A 22,669-nucleotide genomic window follows, 5' to 3' on the forward strand; every position below is an offset into this window, starting at 1 on the left:
GTTTCTGCGTTTCCCATTATTCTTTTCCCACCCCCTGCCTCTTCCATCACAGCTCAGTGGCGGTGTTCCCAAAGTCACACTGGGATAAAATACTGAATTTCCTAATCTTTACTTAACCAAAACTGGTGATTCTGTCTGCCAGATTGTTAGAGCCCACTTTCATTCCCACAGCGATTTAGGAGGACCATACAAGGGTCTAAAGAGCCCAACGCCTCAGTGGCAGTGATCCTTGTGCCACCACCGACATCACTGCGTTGACAAACAGAGGTTTTGCAGTCAAGTTTACTTTAAAAAAGCACATTTTAGTATAAATACTATATTTATTAAATATCTTTACAATTCATTTAAATGTATTTACAGAACTATTCCTGCATAAGTTATACCTCAGACATGAAATTCACATAATCGCTTCTTAGGTAAGCATAGATGATAGTCTCATTTTAACAACAACAAAAAAGCATCCTCATTAGATACAGACTCAGATTTGCTTCGTTATTTCAGCTATCTTTGTGAGAAACTACTTCATACAGCCCCTTCTTACCCACACAGCTGGGTTTTTCCACAGAGGAGGGATATCCATCACCAACAGATAGGGATTCCACCGCTAAATCCTCCACATCTTTGCCAGACCCTCACCTCTCCCTTCTCTTTGACTCACTGCAACTGCCTGGTCCCAAGATCTGCTTTTTGGGGTTATTTTGGCCATTTAACCTTCTTCATAGACACCAAGAAAGTACATTTGGATGGAAGCCGGATGGCGCAGCTCTCCCAAAGATAGCTGTAAAAGGAGCAAGGAACCACAGAGTTATTCCAATTCACCACATCTCAGCCCTGGTTTGTCCAAACACCCAATAATGCTGCAGGAACCCCAGTTCCCACCAGCCCCGGGTGTTCAGTGTCACTGATGTACAAAACTCTTCCTCCAGCTCATCGCTCCCGATCCACCAGCTCCTGACCACAACCAGAAACCCTCCGTGCAGCTGGGAGTCAGCCCGTGCTCCGCTCACGCACGCTTCCATGGCATGAACACCTTTCTTGTACGCTCCTCTCGTGAGTAGCCACAATAAGCTAATTCCTAGGAAGTGTTACTGCTTCATGCATCGCTTACAAGGATTTTGATAGGATGGGCCCTGTCATTTCCTTTTCCATGAAATCTGTTGTGCGCAGACAGCTTAAGTTCATAGGAAGAAATCAGGTTTGATATGTTTCGAGTGCACATCTGAAAGTAAAGGAAAAAAAAACCAAACCCCAAAACAATCAAGCATGTGATAAAAATATCAATTCTTTATAATACAGTATTGCTTTATAAACAGATGGAAAAGCTATAAGCTTTACTGGTCTTTGGTGTGTCCGGTGAGGGATAAACTCATGATTTGTAAATCAAAACCCCAATTTGTTCTTAATAATACAAAAACTAGAATCACGGTGTGATATGAGGCAAACGGCTTTGTGGATACTGCTCAGCGGCCAACGGCTTCCCATCGGGAATTCCCGATGCCGGCACCGCAGCGGCAGAGCACAGCGCAGGGGACGAGCGCCTTCACCATCCACATCTGTCCGCTCCGCAAACGTCTCCCCGTGCCTACCTCTAGGAAGCAGAGAGGGGGAAAAACTACCGAGGGCTGGGGATGAGCGTGCTGAGAGCGAGGGGTGAGGGTGCAGCAGTCCGGGTCTACAGGGGCATCGCCTGACGGGAAGGTGAAGGGAAAGAAGAGTTGATCAAATCTGCTCTAATCAAGAAGCGCGACAGGAAATACTGGAGAATAAAGTGTAAAAGACACCCAAGATTTGAGAGAGAAACGTCCCTCCCAAACACGAGAAACAAAGCCCTGTGCTGCAGCGTGGATACATTCCTTCTAGGAGACAGCCGGGAACAGCTTGTTCCGTTGTGGAAAACAACGAGGACTGGCAATTTGTGCAAAGTTCTCCACCACTCACTGCTCCAGGTAGCACAAAACTCAGGGATTCTTCTTCATTAACGTCATCCTCCCTGTACCCTCACCAAAATCAGATTTTGGTCAAGTTAGGGTGGTTAAGGCATTTTGACAAGTAATTACAAGGTGATGTAAAATCCATCGCTAACGTGACGCCAATTTAGGAATAGCAGATAAATTACTGAAGAGCTTCCAAATTAATCACTTATAACTGAAATGCCTGTTACAAGCACGGTGCATTGAAATATAGTAAAATGACATGTACATGGTACATGTTAAATGACCTTAAATAAAAGCTTGACATAGTTACGCAAATATACAGTACAAGTCCACAAAAATTCTTTTAAACAAGTTGAGGTAACCTCAAACTTAAACAGTTTTAATACAATAAACCAGGTAGTAAAAAATCTCCTCTGGAGAGCAGGTAAGATTACTTACTGACCGAGTTTAACTGCACTCACCTAAACAGCAACATTACCCGACTTTTTATATATAAAAACATGGCTTTAATTTATTTCTACAGACTTCTCTACCAGCAAAAAAGTTAATGGAAAAAAAAACAACCAAAAACCTGACCAAAAATATATATATCTTTACAGCTATCAGCTTGTTTTGTATGAACCTCGGGAAAGGAAAAGGAAAGCTTGCTGGAAGAGGGGGGGGAACAAATGGGAGCTACGGTCATTCGAAGGGAAATGTCATATTGCAAAGTGGCTGTTAGAGAACTGTAAACATCATTAAGGTTCATTCCCCAAACCCTAAACTCGAGTTACTGAAATGTAAGTTTAGCTGATTACTCATTAATAGGTTCTGTACTTCCTGCTGCTGCCACAGCAGTAGCAGAGAGAGGTGCTCATCTGCGAGGCAAGGGATGAACTGGACCTCAACGGGTGCAGCACGCTCTGTTCTACACGAGCGAGTGGCAATTCTGAACACAAATTAAGCTTCGTTAACAACAGCATCAGCTGCCAGAAGCGAGGGCAGAGCTGAGGATGAGCTGTTCTCGGTGCCGCATCACCCCATCACCCCGCGCCGGTGCGATGGGGTCGGATGCTGCAGGGGCCTCAGCTCTGCCCCGCTCAGTTTGCTGGTGCTGAGCTAAAATTCGTACTTAAAAAAATAACCCAAAATTAAACTAAATTAAAATCCTCCACAGCCCAAACACCCCGATACCAGGCCCGTCACGGACAAATGATCTGCAGAACTTCTTAAGATCACAGTTAAAGCACCTGAAATCACAAAACACATTTGCATCCATAGAACTTGAACTAAGTATGGATTTTTGTCTTGGAAGTCCCGTACTAGAAAAGGCTCCTAAGGCTGACACCATGGATGGCAAGAGCAGAATGTTTACAGCAGGTAGAAATCTCCTGAAAACCGGAGCTTAGAAACACGAAACCTCAGCTATCACTGTAACAAGACTATGCTTATGAAACTGTGTTCTGTAACATACCCTCTAATGAATAGTGAACGTTTCTAGTAAGTAGAGTAATATGCCCTCCTGGAGAGGTTGTAGCTATTGAATCTAGTTTGAAAGAGGAGAAACCAATTCTACTCCTTTGAAAGGAAGTCACATTTCAAATGCAGTAATGACATGGGATCGATCCTCCCCCTTTTTAAGCTCCAAGACACATGCTTTTCAAGCCTTGAGCTTCTTCATCTCTTGCTGGCAGACAAAGACCAGTGTACTATGAGAGTGGTTCTTCACAAGGGCTTCAGGCCACGGGCTCGAGAACCGGCTGCCGAGCTCGGCTGCGAAGGAAGGAAGGATCCTGCCAGCAGGAAACCGGGTGTGGGGCTGGAGCTGGGGGTGCAAACGGGGGCTGCCGCTGCGGGCAGCTCAGTCTGTGTACTCGGCTACTATAGACAGAAGGACGGTGATGTCGTCTGGTTTTCCCCCTGCAATGGAAGAAAAGCAGAACTATTTCATCCAGCCACAGCGGTCACCTTAGAACCTGAGACATCCCCTCATGGAAAGCTCTTTCATTAAAGGCAGCTTAAGCTCTGCTTCCTCCACCTCCTTTCTGAAACACAACAGAGGGTGGCAACGACCTAACACAGCAAAAGGCGCTCTCCTTTTGAGCTGGGGTGAGGTCAAGCTATGAAAAGGAGCTCGCTGTCAGGGAGCAGAGCAGAAAGCCTGGTTTCTAGCAGGCTGTGAAATGAATGTACAAACCCCCAACACCACTTTGGTACAAGCAGCCTGCAATCAAGAGCTGCTCAGGAATTCCTACTGTAAACCAAACGCCTCTGCTCCAGCACTGTATCACTGCCCATCTTCCCAAGAGCTACTTAATCCTTTTAGCAGTCACTTTGCAAGCCTCAACAGCTACAGGAATCCACTCAACTCTGAGAAACAGCTCAGAGAGGAGGTCCCATGTTATGTGGGAACTCAGACCAGTCCTGTGGACTCAGGAGATCTGCAGGTTCATTACCAACTGATTGAGCTTTGTAGCAGTGTGGTGCCCAAGCTTTACAGCTACTGCCTCGACCCTTAGGAAAGACACTTAAGACTCACTTAAGACTCTTTAGAATCACAGACTGGTTTGGGTTGGAAGGGACCTTATGTTCTTCCAGTTCCAAGCCCTGCCACGGGGATGAGGATGGGGATGCTGATGGTACAGCACAAGGGTCAGAAACTTCAACCACAAAGATAATCAAACCCCTAAAGTGTGTGTGAATCTTGACTAAAAAGCATCAACAATAAAAGCCAACCCCCAAAACCACCCCTACAATCACACCCCAATCCAAGGAACAAGCGGTTTCCTCAAGAGCCTGGAGAGCTCCTCTCAGGCAGGAGGGTACACACTGGATTACAATAAAATGAAATAAGAATATGCACTCTGTGTTCTCTGTGCTCCAGCTGCTCCCCATGACCTATACCAGGAGCCAGCATCCTCACCAAGCTCGGCATCCCAAGCCAAGCACATTTTTTCCAGCACCCTGTTTTCCAATTGGATTTGTGGAACAACAGAACTTCACTTTGCTCAAGAGTTCTTAAAGACAGCGAGAGTGGGAGCAGGAGGGAAAATATCACCTTACCTCTCACATTCAATCCATTGTCACATGCGAACTGTGCAAACGGCGACATGTAAGTGGGATCATAAGCCAGCTCGTGAGCTTGCTCAGCGATGCTTCTCGCAGTCTGCTGTATGCTCTCATAGTTGGAGTTCTAAATTAAGGAGGAAAAGAAGTTCATTCTTATAGGAATAAACTTCACAGTATTGGGAACGGTTCTGCCAATTCACACCCCGATCCCACCTTCTCTTCCAAAGGGAACCCTCACCATCTTTTAGGCTTTCTAAATTTGGGTTAGACCTGCCCATCCTCACAACTGGAGGCCAGAGCTCAGGTTCCCTACCAGATAAAGACTTGGTTTTGGAGTATTTATAGAACTTGGAAACTCAGAAGACCAACACTCAATAAACAGCCTCACCGGAGGGCAAGGGGGTATCTGACAGCTCTACTCACAGCTCACACTGGAAGAGCTATCCTTCCCTCACTAAGGAGGCTTTATTGAGGTAATTATGCTTTCCCTTTAATGCAAGTCTTATTTCTCTGACCCTATTACCCAAACCAACAAGAGCATGCTTAGGGGGAAGGGGAACTTTAGAAGGGAGATAAGAAAACACATCCTGAGCACACGACCTTCCACAGGCTGCATTTTAAATGTTAGGTTTTTCCTGTTTCAGTAACTCTGCTGCTTTACTCCAAGGCTTTCCTTACTCAAGCCAACACAACACAACAACCACTGCTCTTTTTGCTCGCAGCTATTTCAAAATGCCTTCTCACTCCAAGACTCTTCCCTGCAGTTTGGGGAATTAGCGGCATTTCCACGAGTAACTTTTGGCTGAACCTGCGGGGAAGTTCAGTGCCTTTCCCAAACGGGCCAAAAGGTGGAGCTCAACCTTCCTCCACAAGGGAATTCCACCTCCAGCCCAGGCCAACCTCGCCGAGAAGGTGGGAGTTCAGTGAACAAGAGCTAGGATCTGGCTATAGCGTAAGTAACAGCCCGGCAGGTCAGCGACCAGCCCACCAGGTCCTTGCAATCTATGCCAGCGCCCTGACACACCTTCAGTGCTGTCATTACCTCCACTAACCAGATAAAGCCTCTGTCAGCTTGTGCTCACACATTCCATTTCAGACCCAAACAGGGCACTGAGGAAAGGACAGTGATAGCAGGGACCACAGAGAGGGGGAAACACAAGCCTGGCTGATGTGCAGAGGGCTCTCAGACACTGTGTCTGCCAGGACCCACTTTGTCTGACACCACCTACCACTTATGTAGCCGCAGGACAGGAGCGGGCAGAACCTTTTCAAAACCACACTGTAATTCTACACGTTAACCTTCTCTGTGTTCCATGCAAATGAGTTTCCTCAGGGAGCTTATACATATTGATATCTCCTAAGTATACTTTCTGTAAGTAAACAGCCTTAAGCTAAATATTCTCATTGAAATTAACAGTATTTTTACTGTTTCAAAAGACCATTTGTGGCCACTAACCTGGAAAAGCTGCCAGGAAATACTTTTTTATGGAACGTTATCTTGGAGCACACGTAACTCACAACTGGCACAGCCCAACTGCTGCACAATGACTATGTTTATAACCCTGAAGAAAAGCTTCACATTATTCGTACGTATACAGCTCACCCCCTCAAATAAGCTACAAGAGATGCTGTATCTTCATGTACAAGTACAGGCAAAATACCAGCGCCTGCTCCTGAGCATCTCCTAGTCACCTGCCTCCTCTCCCTCCTTCACTCATCAGTGACCTGGGCAGTTTATGCCCAAGCTGCTGCTTCTGGATCCAGCCTGGGTGCAGATGCAAGAGAGATCCCTCTCCCCTGCTCACATATGGTATTAACTGAAAAGTCTCGAGAGCACTTTGTGGTGTGTCTTTTCCATAAAACATGGAAGTTACATGCTTAAAAAAAATAGTGTTTGTAACTATAAGGGATATGCAGTGCAAAAAGATGAGAGATTCCCAATACACACACTTACCTTCAGCTTTTTCAACTCCTGCAGAATCATGTAGTCAGGCATGTTGTCAAACAGTCCATCTGTTGCAGTCAAAATAATGTCTCCAAGTTGGACGTCAAATGAAGTACTATCAGCAGCATCAGGGCTGTGAAAATGACAGGTATGTTAGAGGAAAGGGCCCCAGCTTTCACCAAGACACCAAGTGATGCCAAACAAACCCATCAACAGCTTTTGTAATTCACTACTGTTACCTGGTTTTCTGCAAAAGAAAGAAATAATCACTAACTGTGGAGCTTTTGCACTGGGATGGCTTGGCAAGAGAGCTACAACAGAGGAGCTGTGACTGCAAACAGGTAACGTTCCAGCTATCACACAAAGGATTTGCATTGAAAATTCCCAAATGAACAATCCCGCAAACTAATCTGCTTCACAAGTGGATCTCCATGGAAACCCTTAAGTAGAATGGCAGCTCAGGGCTTCCTCCCCACTCATCCAAAGTACGTAAGAGGGCTGTACGTGAAAGGCCAATTCATAACAGGAATGGCCAAAACACTTAAGGACTCTGAATCACTTTATCACTTTCTAATGCAATGGAATATGAAACACCCCAGGAATGGCTACCAGGAGACCATAGCCAGTTGGTCTGCTCATACCCAGTACCTTACACAACACCAAGAGGAGAAAAAAAAACCAATTTCACCATGAATATTGCTGCCAAATCTGACTCTCAGAGGCAGGGGAGTGACAAATCCTTCATTCTTAAACATTCGTGAAAGGGTTTTGAGAAGGGAGGAACTGCTGCATCCGATGCTATGTGGCTGTGCCAGAAAGCAGAAGAGCTGCTTTGCTTGGCTGATGCACAGCTTCAGGAAGGCTGACAGAGTGAAGATTGCCTATTCCCATAGATAGCCAAATGTAACATTTAACTGGGACAACAGATGAAAAAGAAGGTGCTACAGAAGCATTTAGACAACATCCGTGAGCACTTATTAACATCAAGAACAGAGCAGAAATGAGCCAGAGCTATAATCACAACTCAGAACTGAAGCTGAGGAGCTCATTTATCTTGCCTTTCCATATTGTGTGATGACTCACACTGCTGACTCCAGTGGACATTATCAATTCTCTTTGTGCTTTTGGGTTCTGCCTTCCCAGGGAGGACACAAAAGCTCAGAAAAATAAAGGTTTTTCTTTTACAGCTCTGGAATTACAAACAATCGTTTCATTTGAGCCTAATAAATAGGTTCAATTAAAGGTTCTAATTTCAGAGTCCTGCCCCAGCTTCCTCTCTGCAGTCTTACGATGAAGTAATAAAGCCCCACGCAAGAATGGTCATGAGTTTCAACAACTTCACATTTGCCAAAAGATCATCATCATCTTGGCACTGAAGTCATAGCCCTCACTGCATCAGCACTGGAGTTTCACAGAGTCATTTCGGCTGGAAAAGACCCTCAAGATCATCAAGTACAAACCTTATACCAAAAACTTAAGATACCTGTTACATTCCCTGTGTAGTGTGGTCACTCTCCTTTATAATCTCCATGTATTCAGAAGAGGGATATCAGAGTCATAGACTATTTAGTGTTGGAAAGGACCTTAACATCATTTACTTCCATCCCCCTTCCCATAGGCAGGGACACCCTGCACTAAACCAGGAAATACATCACATCAATAAGCCTGTGAGTATTATCTGAGAGCTGTATTTTTACACATTTGAAAGCTGGGGTTTTAATTCTTACTTAATATTACTGGCAAGACTTCACTAAGTCAGAGGAGGGATCAGCCTGACATTCTTCATGGAAGACACAAGTACAAGTCTGCCTCTGAAACAACTCATTTCTGTGAACAGATTGTCCTTTCCTAATACTCTCATTTCTCAGCTTGGTGTTCTGCCAAACAGGGTTTTTTTCGCTCGTTTTGGTCAAATACAATATGCTGCGGGGAACTCAGCTCTTTGGAAACACCAGTTACAGTCACATGTCCCTCTGCTCTGTTCTTCAAGTACTTGCTACCTCAGTGCCAAGACATCCAAATTAGCCTACTCCAGACCAGCCTCGGGAGAGAGCACACAGGGACTGGGGAAGAAAGCTCCAGGTCAGACAAGCCCCTCACGCAGGACAATGGGCTTTAGGGAGCAGCTTTATTGGGCAACGTCTTCCCATGGATGAGAACATGCCTAGTGCAGACTGTGGGAATATGCCACCATGAATCATCATCATTAGCTCCATAACCTCAGACTGTGCAACGATGTATGGAGTTTGGAAAGCACAAGGTGAGGAATGTTCACAGTACCTAAAGACAGGGGCAGGTACAACACCCTAAGAGCAGGCACATGCTGAAATCCCATGTGCAAAGAGCTTCACAGCAGCAGAACTGCAGCCTTCTGGAGCTGACCACATACACAGATTAAGGATTTAAGTTCCTCTCCATCTTACCTGTCACTTAAGACAACACCTTCTGCTTCTGGTGGAGCTATGGACAGTTGGAACGGAGTGTTGAAGTAATGCTGCTGCTCATCAGATCGATGGACTACTTCCCCTCCTCTGACTACCAAAAATCCAGAGTCTCCCAAGTTGGCTGTATGTAAACGATGACTTGTCCTGTCCAGAACGACTATACAGGCTGTGCTGCTTCCTGAAAACAGAACATGGTAACTGAAGCTGCCCTTACAGAAACTGTTCAGTCTGTCACTGATTTGATTCACAGTGCTATTATTCAAACACCTCTCAGAGCTCACAATGAGGAATGGAAATAATAATGCCAAAATTAATATCACTAAAGACAGGAAAATGCTGGAAACCTTTACAGCACAACCTATGATTTTTGCATGGAACTTACTTTTCCTGCTCTGATTTCGGTAAACACAATATGCTGACAAATACCTGTTTTGTTCCACTTTATTTACAGTTCTCCACCCCAACATATGTCAGCACATTCTGCTATAGGACTGGATTTACACAAGTCGCATAAAATACTGAAATTCCAAAATCATTGAGATAATAGAATTCCAGCAGCATCCATACAATGCTGGGTGCTCTCCACACAGTTTCACCCATCAGCTGTAAATAAACCACGCCAAGTAAAAAACTGCTTGCAATTAAGTATTAGGTGTTATTGCATTCCTCTTGGCAGAACATCAAAATGCTTTTCTTCACAGCACGGCTCTGGAGAGCTGGCTGCATGTGTAAAAAATAACATCTTCAGGATGCCAACTTCACAAATTTGAAGGAAAAATGTTTCAGAGACAAATGCTACTCCAGGTTCAAGTAGGACAGAACAGGAACATATCTACTTGTCAGCCGTGCTCAGAACTATCCCAGCCATGCTTGAGGGCACTGAGGAATTCCTGATTCATTCACTGAGCAGTAGCCACCAGCTGTGCTTGGTTGCAATCCACAGACACAACTGTACTGCAGAGATACCCATCCACACACAAAGTCCTCTGCAATAAACAGCAGTCACTTAATTTCAGTACAAAGAACAGCACATCCACCAGAAGAACATTCATTCCTGAAGAGGATGACATGCAGCTAAAGCATTTCTTCTTGACTTCTACCTCTAAGTTAAGTCTCCATTCCACCAGCTGGTGAACAGGCTTCATTTTCTATCCTAATGTCCCTCCTGCAGGAGTCTCCAAGCACAGCTACATGCTGGACAGCCCACAAGCTTGCAATGAGCTAAGTTTATGACCAGGCTTGCAGAAGTCCAGCTGGCTCTAGGCATCACCTACTCCAGATGCTTCCCTTCCTAACACAGGGAGTTCCCTGCGATACACTTGCCCTTAATTTGCTCTCTAGTGAATACAGAGCATCTTCTACACTCTTACTGAGTGGCAAATCAACGCAGTATCTTGAGAAAAATTCAGATTTGATATGTGACAGCAGCCAAGATCGTACTGCCGTACAAAAACAGCATTTAATTAAATACCAGAGTTTCCTCCCATTTCAGTTTTATCTTAAAATCTTTGCTAGATTCAATTCTGATGAACTACATGTCAAGACTTAAAGCACAACAGCAAGGAAAAGTTAATTGCCTGATGAATCCTCCTTAATGAGATCCTCTCCCTTCTCTTCATTTCCAACAAACTAAATGTTCATTGCCGTGGTAATTCCAGGGGTTTGTTTCTACTTCCAAAAATACCATTCTCGGATAAAGGAGAAACACCAAGGATCATTAGTTCCAAATTCTAACTCTACTAGCAGAGTGTAACCAGGAGGCCATGTGTGGAATGCAGATCTTGTGACTCAGCATATGCTGCTTTTCAGCACTCGAAAGGTCAAGCCAAGCAGCACTGCCTCCATCTACAAAGCCGCTGCGAGAGCTCTCACCAGTGGCCCACTTTGTGGATCACTTACAGCTACATCTGCTTTGCACAAATAAGCACTACTAAACACACAAAATCCTAAGGTAATTACCGACCACTGCTATTTTAGAGTTACTTAAGCTCACTTCTGAGGTTCCAACCTATTCTTTAGGCATATAATGCCATAACATCTGTTCCGAAGCTCAGCACACAAGTTAAATATAGCTTACACAGCACTCGTCTGGCATAGAACTTTAAGGTCAGGTGAGACGCATGTGTATCTTGCAGGGTGACTTTCTTAGTGTAGAAGAGGTCACATGCCCTTTTGAAAAGTATCCTGTTCTCAAGGCTGTCAGCAAAGCCCAAATGTTACCTCTCTATCTGCTCACCATTCCCAAGGCAGCTGGATGCCCTGTCTAAAATCAAGTTTGACACAGAACATGCCAAGCATCTACTTGAGTTTGCTTCCCAAAAGGCCTGTAATGAATCCCCCACAAGGAGTTGTAAAAATAATATACAGTGCCAGCGACTGTATGTTCTAAATGACTTAAGCCAACCGATTAGGTTTAAAGATCATTGCACATAAAAGGCAACAGGAGCAGTAAGGAAAGGAATGAGCAGAACCATGCCTGATTATCATCAGAAAATACTTCTGCTTGCATAGCTTAAGCAAAAAGCCACAACCAACCATGAGCAGCTTTCAGCAGAGAACAGTTATTTATACACATGTAATAGAGAGCACTAGTACACACGCTGCACTTGCATGAGTGCATCCTACGGCAAACTCTCTGCAAACACTCCTGAGTAACCACCCATCACACAGGTTTTGATACATACACACACATTCCCTGTATCACCGAATGAATCAAGACAGTTTTTAAACACACAAGGGTGCTACCAACACAACTTCATTCCTATGTTCTTTGGGTAATTAAGAGAAATACCTGCAAAACTGTTGTAGACATTGGTAACATTAAAGCAACCTTGAGTAAGCACATCTAAGTGACATACAACAATTATGATCCAGTTTATGTATTTGTGTTCTCTTACCAAGCAAAGGTACTTTGTTCTGCAGCAGCTCACAGTAACCTGCGGTGAGAATCCCAACAGGGTTACTTGGTACAAACCGTCCTTCTTTCACTAAACGTTCACACGTTCGCATTAGAGTCCCTGAGAACTGAGAAGGGTCGACCCCATAGTCTCTCCAGCCTCCTACACCATCTGCTACCCCTAGAAGAAAACATAAAACCAGAGTTATACGAAGAGACATGGTTTCCAAAACGAGGTTTTTAATTCTTTACATCACTTCATGATATTCAGTAACTAAAAAGTACAACGTGGCACCTGCTTCGAAAACATTTTTACTAAGAAAAGGAAATTCTAAGCATTTGTAAGAACTTCTGACATCAGCTCCTAGGCAAAAACCTAAATATAATCTGATTTGCTGGAGAGAAGGTAAAAGTCTAATGCTGAGGACTCTGTGGGGAAGCTGACTTCACTAGAGATCAAGTAGTGGGGAATGTGGGGGGAAGAGGAAGCTTCGATCCCATTAACCTTCGACCAGCCCATTAAAAAGAAATGGTTTTATTCATTTCAAATGTGGAGGCTGTTAAGATTTTAACTAGTACAGAAATGATACAGAAACTCTTTCTCATTATTCAGTGTCCAAAAGTTCCTTCTCAAGCTATGTGCTCATGAGGGACAACACTTTCTATTTGTTAGTATCAATTTCTGTAGAAACTAAACTTCCATTTGAGACATGTATTCAAAACCCACACATAACCAACACAGTGCTGGGACCTACACCTTCCAAGGAGAGTCTGTTGCCTACAGCTTCAGCCAAGCAAGAGTATGGAAACTATGATCCAGTCCTTTTTCATTCAGTTATTCAAAACTACCTGGATATCAGAAAATTAGTTTTGCCCAAGCTTGGGAAGCTGCTGAGCAACTGCAGAGGCAAACAGTGAAGATGCACACAGGGAAGGGGGTGGTAAGAGCGAGATAAGCAGCAGGTATGACATTCTGGTGCCTGTTTGGATGAAGCATTTTGAAGTTCCTCAACTGGCCTCCTTGATACAGGCACAATACTGTCTGCAGGCATTATTTACGAGATAAAAATACCTCTACTTGGAAATGTTTCCAGGAGTCTTTTTGATCCTCAGCATTTAAGGGACTGACCATCTCAAGTGCAAATTTCTGTAACATAATAAAGCTAAAATAACGTGTTCCTGATGAAAGCACAAAGAGGCAATCTCAGAGCTCAGACTGTGCTAAAGAACAAGCGTCCTCAGAAAAAGAGCACCACTATTAGCAAAGGCATGAAAATTTGCCTGAGAAGGTGAAACTGAGTTTGCCTCCTCTACAAATGCCCTTCACATCCGACACCATCTGAAACTGAGACGGAAGCTTTAGAGCCGCCCTTGGCACGATAATCTGACAAGAGGTTATGGCCAGATTCTGAACAGCCTATCAACATTAATCAGATTTCTCCCAAAAATAGTGCACAACCTTTTAGACACCTGCTTTGGCTGTTTGTGTTCTTAGAAGAATGCGACAGGAATGCAGATCCTGTATTCACCTCTCAGACCCCGGGAAGAAGCTAACGCAAAAGCAACCCTGGCATTCTTGGAAACGCCTTTTCTGGTTTCTTCAAGAAGAAACTAATCCTCTGTACAGGTCCCACAACTTCAGCTTAATACTGGATTAACCCATTGTCTTCTGCTGCCACACAGACAAGTCTAGAGTAAGAGATCATTATCAGAAAGTTCTAGATCTAGAACTTGAAATAGAAACTAAGCTTCGATTTGGATGATGATGCTTGCTTTACACTAAGTTTTTCATGTTCTACACTAAGTTTTTCCCTTTAAGGTGAACACAATCCAGATGTAGTCTTGCTAGCTGAACACAGCATTGTTTAAATGGCAGCAGGGTTACTGCAATGAGAAGATGATGTTTGACAAGAACTGCCCAAAGCTTTTGGCTCCCAAGGTGGTTACAAAACAAGCTCACCAGAAGTTAGGAGTTCCCCTCAAGCGATCAGTAAACCATGTGCACATTAGTCTTCTTGGGAAATATTTTAACAGCAACCCCAGAGCACTAGTATAGAGTACAAGAAAGCAGTCTCAGCAAGCACCTGGTAAGGTTACTTATCAAAACCTCTTTCAATTACTCAAGCAAAGATAAGAGTATGCCACCTGCTTTTCTTTGCTCACTTCTTAAACCAGGCAGGGAATCTGAATCCATAATCACGGCAGCACACTTCACACTCTATCTTGAGCCATGAAATGGCTTTGTCTGGCTGCCTTCCTGTCTGCTTTTGCAAGCTATAAACAGCTTTATGTACATTCTGCTACAGCCTTCTACAACAATTACCCTCTAGATGGTCCACAAGTGGATCCTTCACTTAACTTTGTACCACACTTAAGAGAACAGATTGTCTGGTTAAGAAGCAGCAAGACAGATGTGCATTCCTTCTCCATCCTGGCACAGACGCAAATGAGACCACTACATCAGGAGCAGGCCCCGGAGCTGCTTCCACTGTAACACTTCCACTGCATCCCACCAGATCACCAATTCACAAACCATCACTGGCACCTATTTCTTGTCCTTGCCCACAATGGACAATGTGGGGGTTTGCAAAAGTTTGGCGTTGGTTATGTTCCCCCTCTTTTCCTTTTAAACTTCGTCTCCTACAGATGATAGGCCAGTTCATCTAATTTAAGCTAAATGACCCTGTTGGCTCCTAAAGCATGGTTCACAAGCACTGCCAGAGCAGTCAAATGCTTCCTCCTGCTCCGGCACGGAGCCAGGAGTTACTGCTGCCACCCAGACCCACAGCAGTACATGGGCAGAGCACATGCAAGCAGCTCTGCATCACAAAATACCACCTGGAAAACACCCATCTTTACTGGTTTTGCCTTAAAATAAGATTTTTACACTCCCCAAGGTCTTGAGCCATCTAGTCTTACCTTCAGTGTAGTTTTAACATGAAAGCAGTATCTTTACATTGTATGTTCCCAACATAAGCTAATGGGGTTTATGGGAAATGAGTACATGATTTTAAAACAGACTGAACAAACTGCTACTGACAGATGAAATGTAAATGAGAAAGTTTAAGAAAACTTTGTGATAGCTGATACACAGCAAACAAGAAGCAAAACTGTCTGTGAGGTATTTCAAATGCCAGAAGCAGCAAGAACTGAAAACGGATTAGTTTTTAATGCAATACCATGTTTTCCCCTGTACTGCTATTGGCAGTATCACTGCCACGGAATAATGCCAAGCTCTATTTCTATTACCTTTGTTTTCATCTAAGACAAACTCCACTGTAAATACTTACAATTAACTACTGTTCTAACAAGTGAAAAAGATTACTCGGGTTTTCATTTTCTTAGATTTCACTATAAGACATTAAATATTGTCTTCCAGTACCCATCATTTAACTTAAAATAACCTTCTTACAGGCTAGGAACCACAGGACACTGCTGAAATTGCACTGTACAAGCCTGGCTTTCTTCTAAGCTATTTAGTACATCAGAAAGTTATACAGAAAGACGATTTATTTGGATATTCCCTGTTCGAGCCCACGCAAGAATTGCACACGCGTCCATGTGACACAGTGAAACGCCTGCAGCGAGATGAACCACTGCTCTAAATAAAGCAATTGGAAATTTCACAATAAATCACTTCAAAAGCAGAAACCTTCTCAAGTATTTAACTGTATCATGGAGACCTTTCAGAACCCTTTGAGAGTTAACACTCCACCGCTGGAAAACACACAAATGCTACTGCCAGATTAAATACTTGCTGCATGTGTCAGTCCAAAAACTGGCTCTTTCTGCTTTCTTAAAGATCTGGTGTCTCAAGATGTCTCAGCAAGACAAAGTTGCAATGAAGTTTCAAAGACAAAGCACAAGTCACTGATGCTGCAGCACCAAAGAAGATAGGAGCAAATGAAGATAGAAGCGCTGAAACTTATTAAAATTCACTTCAAAATGCTAAAAGCATCTGGGATAAAATACCAGTTGAAATGCAAATGTGAAGTTGTTTTGACTGCCGCCACAGGAGGTTAACTGCCCAGGGAGCAGCCAGCTATGCCAACACTAGTAACATGTGCCTTTCACCACACGCTTTTGTAAGTCAGACTCAGACGTTGTATCTAGTTCAGAGCAAATACAAACTAAGCAGGCTTAAAGTTCAGAACAAACCCTGTTTAATATAACTAGCGTTACGCGTAGAAGTTCTGGCTAGTGAGTAAACTAAGCTGCCCATGGCCAGAGCCCAAAAGCATCACCCTGTCCTAAAAATGAAAGATGAATACTTTCAAACATTGCATCAGCTACGGATAATCTTCACACACAGAAGTACCTGGCAGGCAGAGGGATGCCACCAGGAATTGCCCTTGCATGCCCCACAAATAACTTTGTGAGACACTCCATATATCCCACTGAACTTTCAGTGTCTTGAGATCCTTATCCGAGTTGGCAATGAATCGCTGACAAAGAACATCGTAAGGATGTATCTGTGACTGAATTTATTCCACATCACATATAGAAAGGCTAAAATGGTAACAAAGTGCAACCCATTGCACTACACAAGTCGTAAATTACAGCACCTAGTATTTGTCAACATACAGAACTGAGATAAACCGATTAAGATTTCTTGCTTTATCAGCAATGAGATAAATCACACACCTAAGATAGGTTCTCCACCCCATGAAGTCACATTCCCAGAACCAACACCAACTCTCCTACCAGCTCCACCAGCATGGGATCCCAAAGAGAGCCAAATGGTGTCTACTCTCCACCCTCAAGGTTTTGACTAAGAAATAACTCAGTTAAATACAAATCCCTGAAGGCAGATTGTGTGTGACTGATAACTAGTTACAAAGGGAAAGGTTACTTATTCACACTGAGCATTTTAAAAGTTACAGCAGACCTTAAACTACCCTTGCATGAAATACAAAGGTTCTGGAAGAATAACTGGCTAAGTGATAATGAGGCACAACAAGCAAGAGAGACAATGTTGAAGAACAAACTGAAGGATAAACAATGAACTGAAAACATTAAGGCATGCATGTACTCCGAGGAAAAAGCAGCAGTTCCTTATATTTTTTCCCCCTGCTACAATACTCCGTTGCTCCTGAAATGGGTCTTTACCAGGTAGATCTCTTACCTATTTTATTTAAGCCTGAGAAGTTGCTCAGTGGCTTTGGGGAGCTACAGAAGAACGCTAGATCATTATTTATTTCTGGATGTTTTATGAGAACTTCCCTACATAATTATAACTATTTAACCTCTCCAGGTGTTGAGCAACTGTGGGCCTTATTTTCCCAGCTGAACTGCTACTGGCAGTTGGCACTTAAATGATGAAAGGGATAAGTACTGCAGACAGACAGACATCAGTCAACCTGCACTGAAATTACCTGCAGCACAAACAATCTCAGGCTCACAGTATTAAGTGTGGATGAAGCAAAGTAAACAGCAGTAGAGTTCTGCAATATTTCCTAGTACACAGGTAGGATTAACACCTCACCTACTGCACTGTGCTCAGCTTTGCTTATTTTTATTTCCTTCTGCGATTCCTGACAGACTCTGATCTGCCCATGAATGGAAAATTGTCTGCTACAACAAGTAGTAAGAGCACTTATAATTAAAATGTGTTCCACTGCAATTGCTGATCAGAACATGTTGTGTGCAATGCCCTTGCAGACACTGTGTTAAAGAATAACCAGATCGAAGCTTCATTCTTGAGAAGAGCTGCCACATTTCTAAGAGGTTACATACAGTCAGTGCTCCTGAAGAAGAGCACTGCTGACATTTGGATCAGCTGAACTGACAGGACTGACAGTGGATATCATTGTTAATGGGGATCTTTCTCAATCTGTAGTTTCTCTACAAATGACAGTACTTATGCCCCCATGTTCAAAAGAAAACTTCATTTGATCTATTACAAGCTAAGACACATACGCAAGTTTTATCCCATCACTGCCTGTCCTGAGCTCTCCTGCCAGAGTAGGTGAAAGGCTACTCACTCCAAAGCAGGCAGACAACTTGCCTCCTTCAGTGTGGTAAGCTGTGATGCAGCAACAATCTCTTTAACAGGTATGATACCAAATAAAACCACTTAACAGAGTCTTACATGACCTTCAGGCATCAGAGTCCCTTCCTCCTCTACAGTTGCCAGAACAACCTTGACATTTCACCTACAAATCCTTTTACATCTTCTAATTCACTTGGTGACAATGAGACCAACAATATTCCAGGGGCTTTGGCACTCAAGTTTTACACACCTCTTACACAGGCTGCTGACAAACCTGACTTTCAAATCAAATGCAATTCCTTTCAGTTTAGAGCAGGTGCCCTAAACACCCCCCTTCCCAAAAATCCTTTAAAAATCCAGATTTGCAGCAGATCCAACAGTTGCCAAATTTTAGCTTTGCAGTGGACAACCACTATGCTGCTGCCAGAGGGGGTTTCCCCTACTCCTGCTAGGGGACAGAAATAGTTTGGAAGACTCGTCAAGTCCCAGTGGCTACACCCAAACTTCTGTCCAGCACAGACATTGTATAAGAGATGCTGTCACGGGATGCACAGTGGTTGCTGTAGTGTTTCAATAATGAGTCACACAACAGCTTGGAAAATCCATAAAAACGAGCAAAGGCATCAGGGGCCTGATAAGGCAGGAACAAGCAAGAGAAGGCAGATCCCAACAACAGGAAAAAGCAGTCACCAGTATGAGTGGGGTCAGAACTTGCGAACAAGCTTCATGTTTAATTCCATTAAGTAAGTGAAATGTTTATATAAAGTGTTTAAGTTCATTTTTTAAATGTGTGGTTTGCTCCCAATGCTCTGAAAATTCCACTTGCACATGGTTTAGGAAAAAAACAAAGGTCCCAGTTCCTGAAGAGCTTTGATTTTCCGCCCTGGAAACAGTGCTTCTGCCCTCAGAAGTCAAGGGCATGCCTTTAGACCTGAAGCAGCACATGACATCTATCACATCTCAAGAAGGTATTTGAATATCCTGAGGATCTGGACAACCAGGACTCTGACAGTGAACACACAGAAAGACACAATATGGTATGAGCAGCAGGAAACACGGGCCTGAATCATAAATCTCTTGAGATTAACGTTGGTAGTAAAGCCACTTCCTTTTCTCAGAGTGATCCCAAAGGAAACACCCTGGTTCTGAGTTTCTTGCGTCTCACTGTACCCAAAATGGGAAGAAAACATCCAAATTTAACAGGTACATCCTAGACCAAAGTAAAAATAAGTCAAACCCCTCGAGGCTTCAAGTACACCAGTAACAGGCCTCATCAAGCCCTTAACTACTAAGGGAGGACTGGAAACAACATGAATCTTCATAAGCTTTCTGTTGATCTTACTGTGAAAGGATGAAACACAGACTAGAAGACACTGTTTTCAGCCTTTAGACTACACAGTATACATAGAACAAAAGAAGTCTTTAGCATATTTGCATCTGCTATAAACACTTTTGTTTGACCTAAGAAAATGAATCCCCAAGCACTCATGCCAAATGGCTGGGAGTAGCTCTTTCACTGTTACACCACACCCATCTCCATCCCACACAGGCATGCTTCCCATATATTGGTTCTGGAAAAGGCTGGCACAGAAGAATGTTAAATTCATTGTCTGGCATGGCTTTGTCACTGATGACTACCAGGGCAGGATAACTCCAAGTGATACACTTGGAAATTTACTGTTCTCTACAAGCACTCTCACCGTGTCTAGTGTTTGCTCCAGCTGAAGCCACGTGAGCCTTTTCATTAAGGTAATACTGAAAAATGAAGCTTGGAAAGGAACAGCTCAGCTCAGGCAGTTCTGCTGAGGTGCAGTCGGCAAGGTATTGAGTTAGGAGAAAATTTATGAGGCTCTTTAAAAAACAATTGTTAAGGAACCTCACATTTGTGATGAGAGCAACAAGAATTAAAGGCAGGAACACTAGTGCTGAAACTCTCTTTGCAGCTGTGTAGGACTGGTTGAGAAAGGGAGAGCAAAGAGATGACTGTGGCAGCAGAAACAAAGAGTAAACTATGTCTGTTAAATGAAGGACTCCAGATGAAGAAAAAACATCAAGTTGGACTGCATCAAACCCCATCCTGAGTGTTACTGTTTGCAGAATGTACAGTGATCTTGGGGGTTTGGAAGGTGTATTTAGAAAATCCATAAAGAACTAACATGAAAACAGTTTTACAGGGGAAAACCCAACCCAACAGCTTTTCTGTGTAAATTATTTTCTCCTTGGTGTTTAAGACATACTGGTCTGAAGCCGCCTTTGCTGTTTGATCCTAAAGTGGAGCTGCAATTCTGTTTGTTTTCATGTCACCATGAAAATTAATGCAAAGCCCAACTTAGAAACACAATTCTGTTGATTCCTGCAGGAAGACAAGACAAGCTGTAGGTCCACATATGGCAATTACCCAATATGGCCAAAACCCACTAAACATCATCAAATGGGTGCAAATCTACTTGCTTCCCCATGCAAAGAGTCCACCTGTAAGTAAAGGAGACCCTCCATTTCTCTTCTGGGCAAATCCTGATTGCTCAGTTATTTATCAGTGCTGGCCTAGTGTGAACTTTAAAGGCAGGCAGTCTCAGTCACATGCTAAAGTAAAGCTGTCCAACAGCTAATTTGAACAGCAAAAAGTTTCTCTGGAATAGGCACAACAGAAAACATGCTGAGTATCTCACATGCATTGACCTGTTTTCCACATCTTCAAAGCTGCAGCATCACCCTTAGAGTAGCAGCTCACTGGAGAATGATCAGCAATACTGTTAACTAGCACCAAGCTTCCAGAAGAAACGTCTTAGCATGAAACAGCAACCAAGCTCTGGGCAACAGCACTGGCTTGTGAAGAGTCCCCAATACATCACAAGACATTGCAGTGTAATCCCACCAGGTTTAAATTAAAAAATAAAAATAAAAAGGGGGGGAAGCTTTTTCTTTTTAATATCAAAGTTCTGATGAAAGCTTTCAAGCAACTGACAGAAGTAAGTTAACTTTTGCAAAGTACCAGTTAGCCAAAATCAACCTTGACTACACAGGAGAAAGGTCAAGCACTGTCAGAAGAGTGCTGTTCACAAACCAAAGATTCCACTCATTATCTCTAATTATTCACTACTCCTAAAATTTGAACCCTTCAGATTCATTTCACACGTGTATACAAACCAGAGAGCGCAATCAAGACAGAGCAAATACTGAAACTGAAGTTTGACATTTGAAGCCAGTCTCAATGTCACTTTGCCTTTCACTTGACAAGGACACAGGACACGCTAAAAATCAGGAAGTGTCCGTTTCAATGATCTTTTCTTGGTAAACGCAATGCATACACAAAGGGCTTGGTTACGGTTTAAAGGCACATGGAAAGTGAAATATTACACGCCGTTTCTCCAGCTTTTGGAGGCACCAGGCCTTGCAGGCACCTACAGGTGAGGTGCCAAGGCTGGGCCTGGGCACCCAGCACCCCGTCCCAATGGGTGTGCTAAGTGAGGTGGGTGTCGTGCTGCGGCAAAGAGTACAAAAGCTTTCTTCTAAAGCTAAAAAAATAGAGAACTCGCACTGACATTTACAGGCGGAACAGCTTCCTTTGTCTGCAGCCGATGAGCCGCTTTGCCATGTGCGGCTCACACAGGAGGCCGGGTCACCGCCACCAACCCCTCCCCAGCACCCCGAGCAGGGCTCGCCAGCACTCACCCAGCACATCAGCCGACCGGTGCCGGGCCACGAAGCAGGCGTCGTCTCCGTAGCACATGCCTTTCTTGAGGATGCCCTTGCGGAAATCTTTGCCAAAGCCACAGCTGGCTGTCACCAAGCTGTAGTCACGGGAGTCCGTCTGCGACAGGCCGCCCAGGACTGCCCGGGCCACCAGCCTGCCATAGGAGAGCACCGAGAACATGGCGTGGGGCGCCCAGCAGCCGAGAGCCAGGAACGCGGGGAGCCACCGGCGCAGCCGCCGCCTGCCCTGCGAGCGCCCGCCGCAGGGAGCCAGCCTTCCCCTGCTCGCCGGCCGGCTCGGCTAGCCTCGCCTCAGCCCGCGCTGCCCCTCCTCAACCCGGCCCCTCGCCCTCCCCCCACCGCGGACTGCCTCACCCCTCCGGGCCGGCTCCCGCCCTCACGCCCCGCTCGCCGGCCCCTCACGGCCGGGCTTGCCGGCAGCGGCCCCCGCCTTCCGCACACAATCCCTCCTCTTTCCCCCCCCCCGAAGGGGGGCTCTGCCTACTCCCCTGCCGGCCGGCACTGCCCCGCGGAGGCCTCCGTACGCCCTCCCACCGCGCCGTGGGGCGGCCCGGTCAGAGCCGGCCGTGCCCGCTGCGCCGCCCGCCGCCCGCAGCCGCCATCTTGGCCGCGCGTGCTGAGGCCCCGCCGCTCGGCGGAGCGGGCTTGACGGCGAGGTCAGCCCCGCCCCTCCCCAACGCGCTTGCGCCGCAGCCG

The 22,669-nt window shown here is 44.6% G+C and overlaps 1 protein-coding gene across 2 annotated transcripts; it reads right to left on the reverse strand.

The window, feature by feature from the left end:
* Positions 1–300: 300 nt before the first annotated feature.
* On the reverse strand, positions 301–22,288 carry PPTC7 (protein phosphatase targeting COQ7). Of its 2 annotated transcripts, XM_057421248.1 has the most exons (6): positions 21,932–22,288; positions 12,269–12,448; positions 9,351–9,549; positions 6,937–7,060; positions 4,977–5,106; positions 301–3,833 (listed from the first exon to the last, which is right to left on the reverse strand). In XM_057421248.1, exons 1-6 carry the CDS (start codon positions 22,131–22,133, stop codon positions 3,775–3,777), a joined length of 894 nt encoding a protein of 297 aa, XP_057277231.1. In that variant the 5' UTR covers positions 22,134–22,288; the 3' UTR covers positions 301–3,774. The 2 variants fall into 2 exon arrangements, with proteins under 2 accessions (XP_057277231.1, XP_057277232.1); XM_057421249.1 differs by lacking the exon at positions 4,977–5,106.
* Positions 22,289–22,669: the final 381 nt, after the last annotated feature.

This window comes from Pezoporus wallicus, unplaced genomic scaffold, assembly GCF_028554395.1.
Source record: "Pezoporus wallicus isolate ANWC-B61680 ecotype Strahan unplaced genomic scaffold, APGP_CSIRO_Pwel_v1 contig_9584, whole genome shotgun sequence".
Classification (NCBI taxonomy): Eukaryota; Metazoa; Chordata; class Aves; order Psittaciformes; family Psittacidae; genus Pezoporus; species Pezoporus wallicus.